A 16,797-nucleotide genomic window follows, 5' to 3' on the forward strand; every position below is an offset into this window, starting at 1 on the left:
AAAAGCAACAATACAAACTTAACATATCAAACCGAAGTTTCTTTTCGTCAATGACTCGGAGAATCTAGAGGAATCATGGGATGTGCAGCTTCTACCCAACAAACAGGTATGAATATTATGACATCGTGATGTTCGGCTGATTATACCTCAACTCCTGTGGTATCTATACTTAGACACATGGAGAGAGAGAGAGGGGTGAGAGGCAATCTATCTTGATGCGATAGTTTGTATTTAAGAATATTTTGGACGGATGATATCGATAATGATGATGCGTATAGATAGAGAATCAGAAAATGGTACCGTGATTGCGATAAAGAGTTTTCGTCAGAGAGTTCAGCTGAATGCACGTCAGAACCAGGGCCGGCGCACTGTTTTCAAAAGTGTGGGGGCCCACTTCCGGGTTTCTTCAGCTAACAAGCAAAAATAAAAAGGTCCTCAGCTCATCTCTCCCCGTCCCCGTCCACTTCCGGGTTTCTTCAGCTAACAAGCAAAAAAAAAAAAAAAAGGTCCTCAGCTCATCTCTACCCGTCCACTTCCGGGTTTCTTCAGCTGACAAGCAAAAAAAAAAAAAAAAAAAAAAAAAGGTCCTCACCTCATTCTCTCCCCTCCCATTGTACTGCCTCTTACGTACTTCCGGGTTTAAAAAAGTGTGGGGGCCCAAAGTGATGACACCTTATGTATTCCTTTGTATGGTGCACAAAAAGTGTGGGGCCCGAGCCCCCACGGCCCCCACGGCTGCGCCGCCCCTGAGAACACCAGTCTCATTAACACGTTAGAGGTAAATTTCTCGAGGATGACACTAGGTGTTGGCTGTTGGAAATGATGCTATGTGGGGTAAATGACAATGTCATTTAGACTAGGCCTATAGGTCTATAATAAAGATATTGAGAACTGAGATTGATCATGGTATAGAATAACTAGGCTCTAACGTTAGGCCCTAGAATGGCTACTGGCCTGGTACTGACGGTGGTGATGACGGTGATTGGTAGAAAAATACATACAATCGTATGTAGATATTTAAACTGCTGGTTGTGGTTACTGGGGATGGCCATTAAACTGTGATTTTAAAGACGGGTAGATGGAACGTTTCGCTGTCAGATTAGACGGCGGTAGAAGCGATTAATGTAGAATCCCTAGTCAGGGGTCTAGACGCGTGGTGGTGTGCGCTTCTCAATCTTTTTCAATCCAAGGTCCGCTTTAGCTCTTATAATCTATACTTTTTCGAGGCCCAGTTATATTTCACTACCTATAGATCTATTAGTTATATTAGTTATTATATGAATCTTCATCTGCTAGAATTTCACGTCCCACCGGTTTTGAGAAGCACAGGTATTAATAGACGATGCTTTAGTAATGGATGGAGGTTAGAGCATATCTAACTGAATTGTTATAGATCTATACATGGCCGGCGCAGCCGTGGGGGCCGTGGGGGCTCGGGCCCCCACACTTTTTGTGCACCATACAAAGGAATACATAAGGTGTCATCACTTTGGGCTCCCACACCTTTTTTAACCCGGACGTACGTAAGTGGCACTAAAATAGAAATAGATAGAGACACTAATCTTGAAGTATGGCGGCGCTAAGGTTATGTTTTTTTTTCTCTGAAGACCTTTTTTTTTTTTTTTTTTGCTTGTCAGCTGAAGAAACCCGGAAGTGGACGGGTAGAGATGAGCTGAAAACCCCCTTTTTTTTTGCTTGTCAGCTGAAGAAACCCGGAAGTGGACGGGTAGAGATGAGCTGAGGACCTTTTTTTTTTTTTTTTTTTTTTTTTTTTTTTGCTTGTCAGCTCATGAAACCCGGAAAACGCTGCGCCGGCCCTGCTGTAGGTGAACTAGGGGGTCCTCGGACGGCAAGGATGGTGATATAATTACCCAATTTCTGAAATTCACCGAGTGGCACATAGTGTCAGCATGAATTCAGACTTGTTATCTTTCTAGCAATTTCATATACTTCTACATGAACTTCTGGTATGAAATAGAATAAAATTTCTGAAATACATAAAATTTCTGAAATAGATTGATATTACTGAAATACATAAAATTTCATGTAATTAAGACTATGAAACTTCATGTATGAAATTCATGTTCATGATGTTAATCACAACATGTCTCTTTATGGTTACCGTAGTGGAAATGCTCTCTTACTGTCAAGAAATGTCAAGAAATTATATTTAATCCTTTAACAAGATTTCACACCAAGTGTCAATGATATAGACATCTTGTTCGATTGATCACATGCTCATTTTGCAGCGTCTTACGCTGCCTACATGACTCCATGATTGGTTGCCATTAACTGTAATATACCGCATTATTTTGTTCTCGCAATTGTCATACTGTGCAAACACCCCCTCCCAAATTGAAAAAAAAATAACAGAATACGTATAGGCCTACTACTCTTTTAACAGTACGTTAAGATTGACTTTGATGAGCCGAAGTCACTGATGATTATTATGATATCACCATGTGGTTACAGCTCGTTATTCCGAAGATTCGTTATTCCAAAGGTTCGTTATTCCGAATTTCATTTTCGGATTAACAAATCTTCGGAATAACGAACCTCCGGAATAACGCCACAAATGTTCGGATTAACGAACCCTTTTTCATTTTCGGATTAACGAACCTCTAGGTAAAGGGAATTTGTGTGTTTCGGCTTAACGAACCTTCGGAATAACGAACCTGCGGAATAGCGAACCTTCGGAAGAACGAACAGCACCCCACCAGGTTACCATCTTCGCTACCAAGAAGACAATCATGGAGAAGCATAAAGGAGAAGTAAAGGAAGAAACAAAAGAACTTTCAGTATTGCACGTGGCCTGGCAATGAAAACACACTGTCTTACAATGTCTGAATAGCAATATAAAGCATCGTTGTAAAAGGGCTATATCACCGGTATGTATTTTTTTTTAACGTCCGCATTCTTAGGTGGTCAGCCTGGAGGATTCGACTCAAAACCCGTTGTGAAGGCTGCCCATACCAAGGAGAAACAGTGAGTTGCAATAAGCGTAAAAGAAAACAAACAAACAAACAAACAAACACGTTATGAAGGACGGGGATGTATAAACAGATAAACAAAAAACAAAACAAAACAAAACATCAGAATAGCGAAAATGATTGCGCACAGGACAGCTCATGTAGAAATTATTGGAGGAATAATTGTATACGTCATGTACATGTACTTCCTTTATGTGTTTAAATAACTTGACATATTGTGAGCGAAATGGGAAAGAACGTGTTGTTTATGTGCATGCTACACGCACAGAACGTAGCTTCGACGACAATATGAGTCTTTCGTACATCTACATAATGGCACAGTAAAATTAAGCTATTTTCTGACATTGTCTGAGTAATATTCAATTATTCCTGATTATCATTCTGTTATATTCGTTTAATTCAGAATCCAGTGATCGTAGCTTGTGAAATATACTGTGAGATTAAAGAACTTGTCGTGATCATCTATCCTTGTGGATCTATTACGTTGAGAAACCTAAATAAACCGTGTCCTGATGTGAACAACTTTATTTTGTATGAGAGGAAACATTAATTGACACATATGATTATGTTAATCTCAACACCTTCAAAATCAAAGATTAGTGAGTTCTATAAATTATCATTATCATGACAGCCACACCGTTGGAAGAGTAGAATGAATCGAATCCCGACGTTTCATTTTGGGAAACTTTCACTTATTTGTTATTCGGTATATAATGTATTTGAGATCATTATTTTGGACCGAGTGTGTAGTTGACAATAATTAATTTGTTGGAAGGTACCTATCGGTGACTTGGTAATCTGATTGTGACTCGATATTATAACAGAGCGTCATCTACGGCAACACCAGCGACAACGGCAACGGCACCTGGTCCAAAGCGAGCTGAAACAAAACCAGCCCCCAATAAAGCGCAAACTGCAGGAAAGCCCGAGAATCTGTCAAAGGCGGCCGAGAATCTCACGAAAGACGCGAGTGAGAACGTCCCGTGAGTACAGGTTACCTACAACAACAACAACAACAACAACAACAACAACAACACCAACAACAACAACAGAAGAGTCAAAGAGACTCGTGGGGAAATGAGAGGAGAGGTCAACAACAACAACAACAACAACAACAACAACAACAACAACAATAACACCACCACCATACCAACAACGACAACGAGGCTCGAGAAATCTGTCAAGCCTTCGACGCCGCCCAGTTACGAGTGGGATTCTAATAATAGTAGAACATCATCACTTTATCAGAAGTCTATCGAACAGCAACAAAGGGAAACACCGGGTTAGACATAACAGCACAACAGAAATAAGCACTGGGCGGGATTCAAGCTTGTGTCCCAATCAAAGGACACGAGTTCGAATGCCGCCCAGTGCTTACGTTCTTGGACAAGATGTCTTTATCCACCACCTCGACCCAGGTGTGTAAATACTGATAATACTAAATAGCAGGGCCCTCTGTAAGAGCAGCGGTAATAATGAAGAGGGTACCCTGGGTAAATAAGACCTTATCATAACTAACAATATAATCTCATCAATGCGTTGTCCACGGCGACAAGACGTATGATTTAACATGCAGGACAAATGAGAGTAAGATATGGAATAGACTTATATGATATGAAGACTAAATACATTGTAAATTCTTTTTGTGTCTAAACGTATTATGGCCTCCCCCACAAAGAAAAAAGAAAGAAGAAGAAGGAAATCAAAATATAAAACCTTAAAATTAGTCATAACAGTATTTACTAAACTTTGATGTCGATTCTAGAACGCGTATAGGTGACAAATCAGTACGCATGCGTAGGCCAATATGGTTTACATAGTTACGATGGGTTGTAAGTTTGTTAAAAGCATTTACGACTAGTTTTAGAATAATGTTAAGGTCAGATGATATGCGTATGTCTTTTGATATAGGTTTTCCCGGTCAATTTCATACTTTGGTTATTCAAGTTCCTATTCCGAGAAATCGATTTCACGCATTCCACGCTCGCAGCACTGAATAGGCAATCAAATTCAAAATCCGGTCATTTGAATTTACTATCCCAGCATTCAAATTCACTGTCGGAGCATACAAATTCACTATCGGAACATTCAAATTCACCAAATTCACTATCGGGAAATGAAAATTTACTAATTGGAGCATTCAAATTTAAGAGAGGAACACACACTTAATCAATGAGCATTCAAATTCATGTCAAGCTGGCGACGGAATTTCGTCGGTCATTCAAAATGCATTCGTGAATAGGCAACCATGTTCCAGAAGTCCTGAATTTAGTTAGTTTGGGGCGTGTATGCACGTGTTTTTCATTTGGCTTTTTGAATATAATGGGATTTATGATGATTATTTGTTTTGCAGTAGAACTCGCGCTTAGCGGAAAGGAATATACAGGCACATGTCCCTCGGATTGGACATAAAATGGATGTCTCGTATTCTATTATGTGAGAGATGCACAACTCATGCACGCAATAGAGCCCATTTCATTATTTGTCGCAAAGAGCAGGGCGTTTAAAGGGATCGTTAAGTTGTGGTTGAGACCTAATTTCAGGACCCCATTTCATAAAAGATGCTAGGATAGCAACTCTTGCTGGAATGGCAACTTCCCATAGCAACAGCCAATCAGGAAGCTGGATTCTTGTCGTTACCATGATAATTGTCATTCCAGCAAGAGTTGCTATCATATCAACTTTTGATGGAACCCAGGTTTCTAACATTTTTTTTTTTTTTTTTTTTGGTGAGACAATAAGGAACTTCTTATGACATATGAAAGAGCATGTAATTCTATGAGGAATTCAACATTTATTTCATGAAAATTGGTTTTGAAATGGCTGAGATATCCAAAAAAAAAAGGCGATTCTAATAAAGAGTGGGACCCACACTTTATTACGATCGCTTTGTTTTACCTTGTTTTTGGATGTTTCAGTCATTCCAAGCCCGATTTTCATGAAATAAAGTTTGAATTCCTCTTAAAATGGTATGCTCTGTACTATATCATAAGTGTTTTCTTGGTATCTCGCAAAAAGTAATAAGCCCAATTCTCATCTCAACCAATACTGTACCATCCCTTTAAAGCTAGTAACTGATCAGTGGGAATCAGTGGGAATGCTTGGGGATGATTGTTCCAATTCTTGTAGGCATGTGGTAGGATTCATTTAAGATTACTATTATATATATTGTTGTGTGAAAATTATTTGCTTCAGAACGGTCTCATATTCAAGTAATGTGCAGTTTAATGCCCCGTCACTGTACAGGCATGCTAACCTGGAAACATTAAACTGCGCATGACTTGAATATGAGACAATTCTGAAGCAAACAATTTTCACACAACAAGAGATATATAATGTACTCTTAAATGAATCCCACAAGGATTGGAACAATCATCCCCCAGCATTCCCACTGATCAGTTACTAGCCATCCCCTATTAAGGTTTACATCCAACCGTACTGGACAACTTGACCCCAGCAATTGCAGCTGAATATGGGTTATCCAGTCATCTTCTTTGATGGAAAATGAAACAAACAAACAAACAAACAAACAAACATTAGTAGGCACTGTATAGGTCTATACAGACGAGCATAGTACGGAGGGTTTTGGTTGACATCTTCGAGAAAAAAAAAACACAATTTCGACTGTATCGAAACTGATACATGTTTGAACATTTCATACGTCTTGGTTGTTGTGTATTGCTGTCTTATTGGTTTACCTTTGCTGGACTGTGTGAGATCATTGTGTGACAGTGCGTCTTTAGACCGATGAATTGTCATTATGTGGTTGGTGGTGGGGCGTTGTCAGCATGCAGTATCATCAAGAGATATGATCAGATTGTCGTGTTGTTTAGATGCACTGCTGATTGGACATTACAATTTGAAATTGATCGAGATGAAAAACAAAGAATACGTGATCAGAGAACAATGTAGAACCTGTAAACAATCATAACTACACTATATGCAAGCCTTCATTGTTTATATTGGTCCGTTTTCCCTTCTTAAAAAGTCTAATCGATTTTCCTCGTTAAATTAATTGCAAAAAGTAGGAACCTGATCGCCTAAAAATGAAATTGAACGCTCCAAACAAGCTCATTGGGACTATCACATGATTATCGTATGCATTTGAATGCACGAGTAGGAGAGTCGGCGCTCGCATTTTGAAATTGAATGCCCAATCGTGAATTTGATTTCACGAAAACGAAATAGAACGCCCATAGATGAAATTGATCGCTTGGATTCTGAATTTGAATGCCGGAATATTTTCGCGTGGGTGCGCTGTGTGAATTTGAATGCACATTAATGAATTTGAATGACAAAGCCCAGGTATGAAATTGACCGGGAAAGCCTATATTGTTTGTAGCTCAAAATGGTACAAAAAGGGAAAATGATTGGTAATTATCAACTGAAAGTCACTTTGAATATTTAAATGACACACAACTAAAAGCAAAAAGCGCAATTGGACAATAAGTTAGAATCACTATCAATCGTTAATTACATTCGGTATTCCAGCTCATCAGGTGATTGATGTTGATAAATTGCATTCGTCTTAATTAATTATGAGGTTACGTTCGGTGGTAGAGAAAAAGGTGCAATGGTTTTTAGATCATGCATATTTCGGTTAATCATCTAAACAACGATAAATCTTACAACAGGTAACATATTTCTCTCTCCGATTTTTATTTTTTAAGGCCTGATCCAAACTATCCCGACCTGAGCCAGCATAACAACTACCTGGCGGAGTGTTTGAAACCAGCTATATACAACAAGCTCTGCAACCTTCGCACTCTATCCGGGTATTCAGTGGACGGATGCATGCAGACAGGGGTGGATAACCCTGGACATCCATTCATCAAAACCGTTGGGCTGGTCGCCGGCGATGAGGAGAGTTATGATCTATTCGCCGATCTCTTCGATCCCGTCATCGATGCGCGGCACAATGGGTACCCGCGCAACGCCCGTCACGTCACCGACCTGAACTCAGATAACCTCAAAGGCGGAGACGATCTCGATCCGAACTATGTTCTATCGTGTCGAGTGCGGACCGGTCGATGCATCAGAGGATATGGACTCCCGCCTCACTGCACGCGAGCAGAGCGTCGGGATGTCGAGAAGATCGTCACGGAAGCTCTGGCAGCATTGGATGGTCCCCTCAAGGGATCGTACTACTCGCTAACGGGAATGACTGATGAGCAGCAAGAACAACTTATTGCAGATCACTTCCTTTTTGACAAACCAGTCTCACCGCTGTTGACATCTGCACGCATGGCTCGCGACTGGCCTGACGCTCGCGGAATCTGGCACAATGACGAGAAGAACTTCCTGGTTTGGGTCAACGAGGAGGATCACACGAGGGTCATCTCCATGGAGAAGGGTGGCAACATGAAGAACGTCTTCCAGAGATTTTGCACTGGCCTAAACAAAGTAGAAAACCTTCTGAAGTCGAGAGGATTTGAGTTCATGTGGAATGAGCATCTTGGATATGTGCTAACTTGTCCATCAAACCTGGGCACAGGCGTTCGTGCTGGAGTGCACGTCAAGGTGCCGTTGCTGTGCAAACACCCAGCCTTTGAAACAATCTTGGCTCACTACCGTCTGCAGAAGAGAGGAACAGGTGGAGTTGACACTGCCTCCACTGATGGTACTTTCGATATCTCCAACCTTGATCGACTTGGATCATCAGAGGTGCAACAAGTCCAGTCAGTCGTTGATGGCGTCAAGAAGCTTGTTGAACTAGAAAAAGCCTTGGAACAGAAGACAGATATCAAGAACCTTATTCCTAAGGATCCCGCGGTGGTCAGGGCGCAGCAAGCTAAAGAGGGCTTCCCAGACCTCTCGAAGCACAACAACCATCTTGCTCACTGTCTAACCTATGACATCTGGAAAGATCTGAAGGACAAGAAAACACCGAATGGCTTCACTCTTGAAGGCTGCATCCGTACAGGTGTGATGAATCCAGGACATCCACATATCATGACAGTTGGAATGGTCGCAGGTGATGAGGAGTCCTATGACGTCTTTGCCAAACTTTTCGATCCTGTAATTGACGCAAGACACGGTGGATACCCAGCAGATGCAAAACACACCACAAACCTCAACTTTGAAGATCTGAAAGGTGGAGACAATCTCGATCCCAATTATGTCCTGTCCTGTCGTGTGCGTACTGGACGCAGCATCAGAGGCTATTCTCTTCCCCCACACTGTAGCAGAGAGGAACGAGCAGCCGTGGAAACAATCACAGTAGGAGCGCTGGACAAATTTGAAGGAGCTTTCAAGGGATCCTACTTCCCTCTTGAGGGCATGTCTGATGAAACCCAGGAAAAGCTCATCAACGACCACTTCCTGTTTGATAAACCAGTCTCACCACTTCTCACTGCAGCCATGATGCATCGCGACTGGCCACAGGCAAGAGGTATCTGGCACAACAATGACAAGAACTTCCTCGTTTGGGTCAACGAGGAAGATCACATTCGAGTCATATCAATGGAGAAAGGCGGGAACATGAGAGCGGTCTTCAAACGCTTTTGCGAGGGTTTGAAAAAGTTTGAGGACATGATTATGCAGGACGGAAAGGGCTTCATGTGGAATGAACATCTCGGATACGTCTTGACCTGTCCATCAAATCTGGGAACAGGCCTGCGTGGGGGTGTACACGTCAAACTGCCCCTCCTCTCTAAACATCCTCGATTCGATCAGATCCTGAGGGCCTTACGACTGCAGAAGAGGGGCACTGGTGGCGTTGACACTGCCTCTACAGACGGCACATTCGATATTTCTAACCTTGACAGACTTGGCTCGTCTGAAGTGCAGCAAGTTCAGTACGTGGTTGATGGTGTGGAGCTGCTCGTGAAGATGGAAAAGGCTCTTGAGAAGGGTGGGGATATTGCCGATCTCCTTCCCGAGAAATGTCGCCCACGGCCACCCATCAAGCCCACCAGCTCTGACTACCCAGACTTGTCTCAGCATAACAACTGGATGGCCAGATGCATGACGGAGGATGTCTTCAATAAATTGTGCAACCTGAAAACCAAGAACGGGGTTACGCTGGATGACTGCATCCAGACGGGAGTCGATAACCCAGGTCACCCTTTCATCATGACCGTAGGTTTGGTGGCTGGAGATGAAGAAAGCTACGAAGTGTTTGCTCCTCTCTTTGATCCAGTAATTGAGGCAAGGCACAATGGCTATTCCCCTTCAGCTAAGCACCCAACCAACCTTAATGCTTCTGAACTTGTCGGAGGGGATGACTTTGACCCAGAGTTTGTCTTATCATGTCGTGTGCGCACTGGTCGCAGTATCCGTGGATACACACTACCACCTGTTTGCACTCGACAGGAACGTGCTGCTGTAGAAGCTATCACATGTGACGCGTTGGCGACGCTCACTGGTCCTCTGAAGGGTCAATACTACCCTCTAACAGGAATGTCCGAGGAGCAGCAGGACAAGCTCATTGAAGATCATTTTCTGTTCGACAAGCCCGTATCACCTCTCCTCCTTTGCGCCAACATGGCACGTGACTGGCCCCAAGCCCGTGGTATCTGGCACAACGACGCAAAGAACTTCCTGGTTTGGATCAACGAGGAGGACCACACGCGAGTCATCTCCATGGAGAAGGGTGGCAACATGAAGAGCGTGTTTGAGCGGTTTTGTGATGGCCTACAGAAGGTGGAAAATGCCATCAAGGCCAAAGGTCATGAATTCATGTGGAACGAGCACCTGGGGTACGTTCTTACCTGTCCATCCAACCTGGGCACAGGGCTGCGCGCTGGGGTCCACATCAAAGTGCCACTCCTGAGTCAGAAGAGCTGTTTCGATGCCATCCTCGATCACATGCGGCTTCAAAAGCGAGGAACGGGAGGAGTAGACACGGCATCTACCGATGGCACTTTCGACATATCCAACTCAGATCGCATTGGCTACTCGGAAGTGCAGCTCGTCCAGCGGATCGTTGACGGGGTCACGCTACTCGTGAAGCTGGAGAAAGCTCTGATGGCGGGAGAGGACATCAACGGTCTGCTGCCTGAAGAACTGCAGGAACCAACTAAAGCCGACCAGGCTGAGCCTGAGGAGGCTTAGAACCCCGGAGCAGTTTTTAGAATAGCATATCTCAGGAGGACTGAATAGAATCATTTTTAATCAACCTTAGGTATCAATTGTGGCATGGCAAATTATACATGAATTTAGAAAATCCTCTGACAGAGTATCAATTACCTTCAATTTTTTTTTTCAAAGTAGCATGACGTTAAGTAATGAAATAATGAGTCCGATTGAAATTAGCAATAATGATTCAAATTCATTGACAAAAATTAAAACTTTCCATAGAAAACATAATTGCATTGTACATTTATAATGGCAAAGTATATTATCATCTGCGAGCTTATTTTGATACACCATATTTCTTACTAAGTAAAAATGGTCGCATTAAAAGATGATATTGCACACTTCATAATTATGTTGTGGGCCTTTCTGTTAATTTGATACTAACACACACAGACACAAACACACACACACACACACACACACACACACACACATATGCCATGAGAGTATCATTTTGTTAAAGTAAATGTCTTGTGGTGAAACCGATGATTATTTGCATCACAAAAAAGTTAACATATCTGTAATGCTTCTTATACACTCCGGGAGTAAATCTCGGTACAAATGTACTGAGTTATTGCTCTGATATTTTGCTTCGTGCCTATTCATGTACCTGCTGGTTTCTACATAAAAACAAAGAGACAGGGGGAAATGAAAACCAGTGAAGCTTCACCTCTTGTTACACCATAATGTAATTATGAATGAGTAAATGTTTGATCATGCATGTGTGTGGAGGGGTGTGCGTGTATGTGTGTCTGTGTTATCACTGTTTGGGATGTGTGATATCCAGCATGAAAGGCGCAACTGCACTTGTGTGTGTGTGTGTGTGTGTGTGTGTGTGTGTGTGTGTGTATGTGTGAAATAATGTAGTTTCAAGGGAAGAGCTGGAGTTCCTACTGGCTGTAATCATTCAAACAACTGTCAGTTTTTTAATGCATGCACAAAAGTATCCCAAAGGTGTATTTTTGCTTTTGATGATCGGGGTTCGATGCTGCCGTGTTACTTAGGCGTTTTCACATCAGCCCGATGTTTCGAAATAGCGCGCTATTTTCTGACTTGGGAAATTAACCCGATCACAAAGTAGAGCGCTACTTGATAATGTGAATACAAATTAGCGCGCTAATTGATCGAGAAAATTTCTCGAGTCCAACTCTGGAAAACACTGCATTCTCTTTGTGACATGCACACACACACACACACACACACACTATAATTCACATCAACAAGCATGCATTTATGCCACTACCTGCAGCTTCAATTTAGTAGATGTTCCTTGCAAAGCATCCATCAATTTAGAAACACACAGAACAGCAATGCATTGACCAAACAAGACACTTGTTGTTATCTTGGGTTAGGAAATTTTATTTCCTCAATATTCATGACTAGTGCAAATGAAGTCATAATCTGCTTACTGAATATATATTACTGGAATAACAAAACCAAGAAGTTAATCATAAAATCCATGCATTACAATTCATATACTTAGTATAACAAATGCTATAAAAATACAAAATGTTATTGCAAAATTGACAGAGATGTACAAAGTTGCCTTTATGCTCCACAGACAACAGCTGAGTAATGTAATTGAGTAATGGGCTCACCTTTGGCAAAGAATATTACACGCTAATTTCCTTCCTCCTTTCTCACTTAAAAAAGGGGCGGAAAAAACAACAACCCTCAAACAAGCAAATATAGCCCTGATGGTGCTAACTTGATGTAAGTACATGATTGATTGCCGAAATTACTGGACATAGGCTGAGATGGGCAAGAATTAGATTTTTTAACTTTGGATTTTTGGTGTGATTTAACCAACATAGGAGGTTCAAATTTAAGGATTCCTTGCACTATCTTGCCATTATGGCATTTCAGGCAGTTCTAAGGTCTAATCATGGTTTAATGCATCTCAGGACCACACCAAATATCTTTGGCATAAGCAGGCCATCTTGAATGATAACAGCTGAGACATAATGAAGAAGATTCACATTTGGTCTGGTGAGGCGGGGTGATTGTCTGCCGTGCGCGTTTGGCTCAAGTTGTCACCGACACAGCATTCTCACAAAGCAATTTGACAACCAAAGCAATATTGACAAATGAGGCATTTTAAAAAAGGCATTTCACATCTATACTTCTTACCACTGAACTCCTTCCAGTAACCAGTACACTGTACTTTCAGCATGAGTTCATTTCTTTATCCTTGAAACCCCCAAAAAGTACAAGTAATGCACAGTTGATACACTTCAATGTCTACACAAATCAGTGACAGACTTAAACCTTGTAAATGAGCGTGTTCATTTGAAACTTCTCACTGCTGTACTGAAAACATCCTGCAATGTTATGAATCATCATATACCACATATCTCACTTAAGTCAGTGCAAAGGAAGAGCATCCCGGGGGTGGGGGATGGGGAGAAAAAATATAAATTTTGAGAGATATCAGTGACTTTTGAGAAAACGTCAAAGAGCATTCATTACAGATTGACACTGGGTTGGTAAGAGCAAATCTAACTCAACAACACACAGGGTATGACTGAGAGAAGCATGACTCATGCATTCACAGTATATCTTCGAATACATCTTTTTTTGTCTGACCTGTATCAATCACAGTGGGTGCTCTTACTTCTTGACAAGCAGAAATTCAGGGACTACAGCAACACCAGGACAAATCAAAAGAATCTGAAAGCAATGATAAACACGAAGAAAATCCACGCCAACACCCTGAACTTAGGCATTCTATCAGGAAACGTTATCTTATGACATCCAAATACCTTAGTGGTCAGCTCACACGAAAAAATCCACGCCAACACCCTGAACTTAGACATTCTTTCAGGGAAAGGTTATCTTATGACATCCAAATACCTTAGTGGTCGGGGTATGTTTTGAGGGTTTTCATTTGTAACAACCAATATGTGACATCAGGGAGGTGTTTCATCAACGTTTGTCAGCGCTGACAATTTCAGCAAAATCCTTGGTTTTGATTGGCTGAGATGCTCTGGTCACTGACTGTTACTATGATGATTCAAGTTGTCAGCACTGACAAATGTTGATGAAGCACCCCCAGAACAGACCTCAAATATGTCACCCATCTGCTTGAAAAAACCAACCCAAGTCATTATACATGTGATTAGATTTGTACCAATCATAAACATGGTAATACTTATAATTTCAGAGGTTGGACCCTAATATCTATGATATCAAGTAGGAGGATGAGACTGCAATGGTGTAATTGCCATTGAAACAGATAATTCCTTGCCATCATGGATCAAAATGATAACATCTCGATAGAGGGGTGGGTGGGGCAAGCTTTACTAATGCAATACTGGAATCACTGCTATCAAATGTGTAATGTTTTCAAACATCTAAAAACATACCACTTATTTAATGCAAAGGTTGTATTCTCCTTGGGAGATCTTTGCCCATAAAAGTGTTACCTAGTTAGTAGGTAGGGCACTGCGGTCATGAACCATGGATTCACAACATGGATCATCCAATAAGTGGTAAATTTTTATAGGAGGAAAAAGACAGTTACTGGCAACTTACAAGGAGGGAAATATGTCACGTAAACATTAGTAAATTGAATTATATCGCAGGATTTCACTTTGATTGACGTCATTCACATTGAATGATTGTGGATATTCTCATTAGACACCATTATGAAGATATCATTGTTATTCTCAAGGAGCATCAATATATCCTTCCTTGTTTATTCTTTGTACATACAAATGCTGATGTGAGGGAATAATTTCTGTGGCAAGAAAAGTAAAAATTTCACATCTGCATATTGAGCGACGATATATAATTTGATTTAATTTTGTGCACTATGTTTTCTTCTTTTGGCTCACTATTAGACAGTCATGTGGAATGTTCCTTTAGCTTAACACACTCATCTTCTCAACTTTGAATGACAACATTGAGTTGAATCTTTTACTCTTTGGCAAGCTTCATGAAATTCAATCTTCATTTTTGACATGTTTACGCAAACTCTGATGCCTTGGTCACATGTGATACCAATCAAATTCACAGTCTCACCTTTGAAGAGAAGTCAAATGAAGCTACACATTATTACGAATGTGACCAACTTTCTTTTAAAAAATACCAATGTTAAAACAAAGAGCAAACAATAATTGCACAATATCTCATCACACTGAATTCATCACTTCAAACAAAATATTTATTATCATGTAGAACTGTCCAATAAGAAAGGGTCCAAAATATCAAATAAGTGAAACAAGAACCTCATTTGGCCAAGATGAAGCACAATCACGCTGAATATTTTGCTGACATGTCATTTTCACTGTCACTTCTACGTCAAATGCGAGATTCTTTTGAACCACAACTAACATACCAGATATTTCCATCATTTGAAGAGTATTGTTTGTGAATGTTATTAGCCGCAAGTAAATTCATATCTCTGATATGAAAGGACCAATCCTGATCTCTGTTGGTAAAATACCATTAAAGAGTTGAGAGTTTGTGGTGAGCAAGTTTAAATTTTAGTCCACTTTGCATTACATCAGGTAACCACAATCGCTCAATCAGTTGAGATTGCTGGATATTTCCAAGGCTTTCTGATACACCTTGGCCAGGCTCTCCAGGTCATCACCTAGACCGGAATCGCGAGCACCTTTGCGGAACTCCTGCTTTTCAAAAAGCGCCCCCGACCTGAACTGCTGCTGGTGATGGTGGTGCGCCTCCATGATGATCATCTCCTTGTGCGTGCGCATGGAACGCCGGTGGGCCGTGAACCGTTGCCGGGTGTGCCTGAAGGAGCTGCTGAAGCTCTTCTTTAGCTGGGTGGAGCTAAGGATGTCCAGGAGATCCTCACTGGAGCTTGAGCCCGAGCTCTCCTCGGAGCCCGTCTCTGACTTTGGCGATCTGGAGCCCGATGCTGCTCCCGACGAGATCATGGCCTGCACATGTGTTTCATTAAAGATGGACTCCCACAACTCTGTGATCTTGGAGTATTTGCCACAGGAGATGCGCTTGGACAACCGCGCACTGGACCGCTTCTCATCAGCACTGCACTCAAAGAGGGTATCCTCTCCCGTCAGTTGTCTTACTAATGTCCTAGGGGAAGGCAAGTCTGGGTAGTAACCACCAACTGTTGCAGGTCTCTGCACTCGCAGCTGTTTCCCATTATCAGTTCTTCGCTTCACGACCTCCTGGTCACTGGGAGCCACACTGGAACTTTGGTACGCGCCACCGATGGGCATTGCACTGACACTGTCTGCTGGAAGAGTTGCTGTTGAACTAGCTAAGCTCAGGAAGCTGTCTGTTTCATGTTGAATCGCACTGGGTGTCTGTGGCATGCCAGGGGATTTGGCTAGGAGGTTTGACATATCACCCTTTGAGCTGACACTAGTGCCTGTCTCCACTGGCAGTGCCTGAGGATTTGCTCCTATCGCTGAATGTTCCATTGACACCTCATCCTCCTGTGACGAGCCTTTCAGGATACTCCTCGGTTGCACAGCAACGAGCTTGCTGTCGCTCTCTGTGTCACTGGATGATGTACTTCCCTGCTCCCTTACAGAGTCCATGGGGCGTTCTCCCTCGCACGCTGCCAGCTCTAGGGCCAGGACCTCATCGGCGTCTTCACCAAACACCCAGGGGTGGTGAGCCACGTCGTAAATGGTCGCTCTGTACCGTGGGTCCACCGTCAGGAGGAATCGAATCAGCTGGGACGGCACTGGAGAGCAATGACAAGCAAAAATCATATAAAGTTTTTAAAAAAAAC

General features: G+C 42.0%; 2 protein-coding genes across 2 annotated transcripts in view; one reads left to right on the plus strand and one right to left on the minus strand.

Annotated features, from left to right (window-relative positions):
* The first annotated feature begins 942 nt into the window (after window positions 1-942).
* Window positions 943-11,045, plus strand: LOC139717633 (creatine kinase, flagellar-like). Its single transcript, XM_071629139.1, has 4 exons — window positions 943-985; window positions 2,922-2,985; window positions 3,815-3,973; window positions 7,661-11,045. The coding sequence occupies exons 1-4, from the start codon at window positions 943-945 to the stop codon at window positions 11,043-11,045; spliced, it is 3,651 nt and encodes a 1,216-aa protein (XP_071485240.1).
* Window positions 11,046-13,910: 2,865 nt separating this feature from the next.
* The window catches only part of LOC139717615 (uncharacterized), a 47,586-nt gene continuing 44,699 nt past the window's right edge, over window positions 13,911-16,797 (minus strand). Inside the window, exon 7 of the mRNA XM_071629123.1 lies at window positions 13,911-16,749. Coding sequence (XP_071485224.1) covers window positions 15,599-16,749 — 1,151 coding nt within the window. The 3' untranslated portion in view covers window positions 13,911-15,598. The remainder of the gene's footprint in view (window positions 16,750-16,797) is intronic.

The sequence above is a fragment of the Diadema antillarum genome, unplaced genomic scaffold (assembly GCF_040938485.1).
Source record: "Diadema antillarum isolate AM-2024a unplaced genomic scaffold, OU_Dant_1.0 scf00000078, whole genome shotgun sequence".
In the NCBI taxonomy this organism is placed as follows: domain Eukaryota; kingdom Metazoa; phylum Echinodermata; class Echinoidea; order Diadematoida; family Diadematidae; genus Diadema; species Diadema antillarum.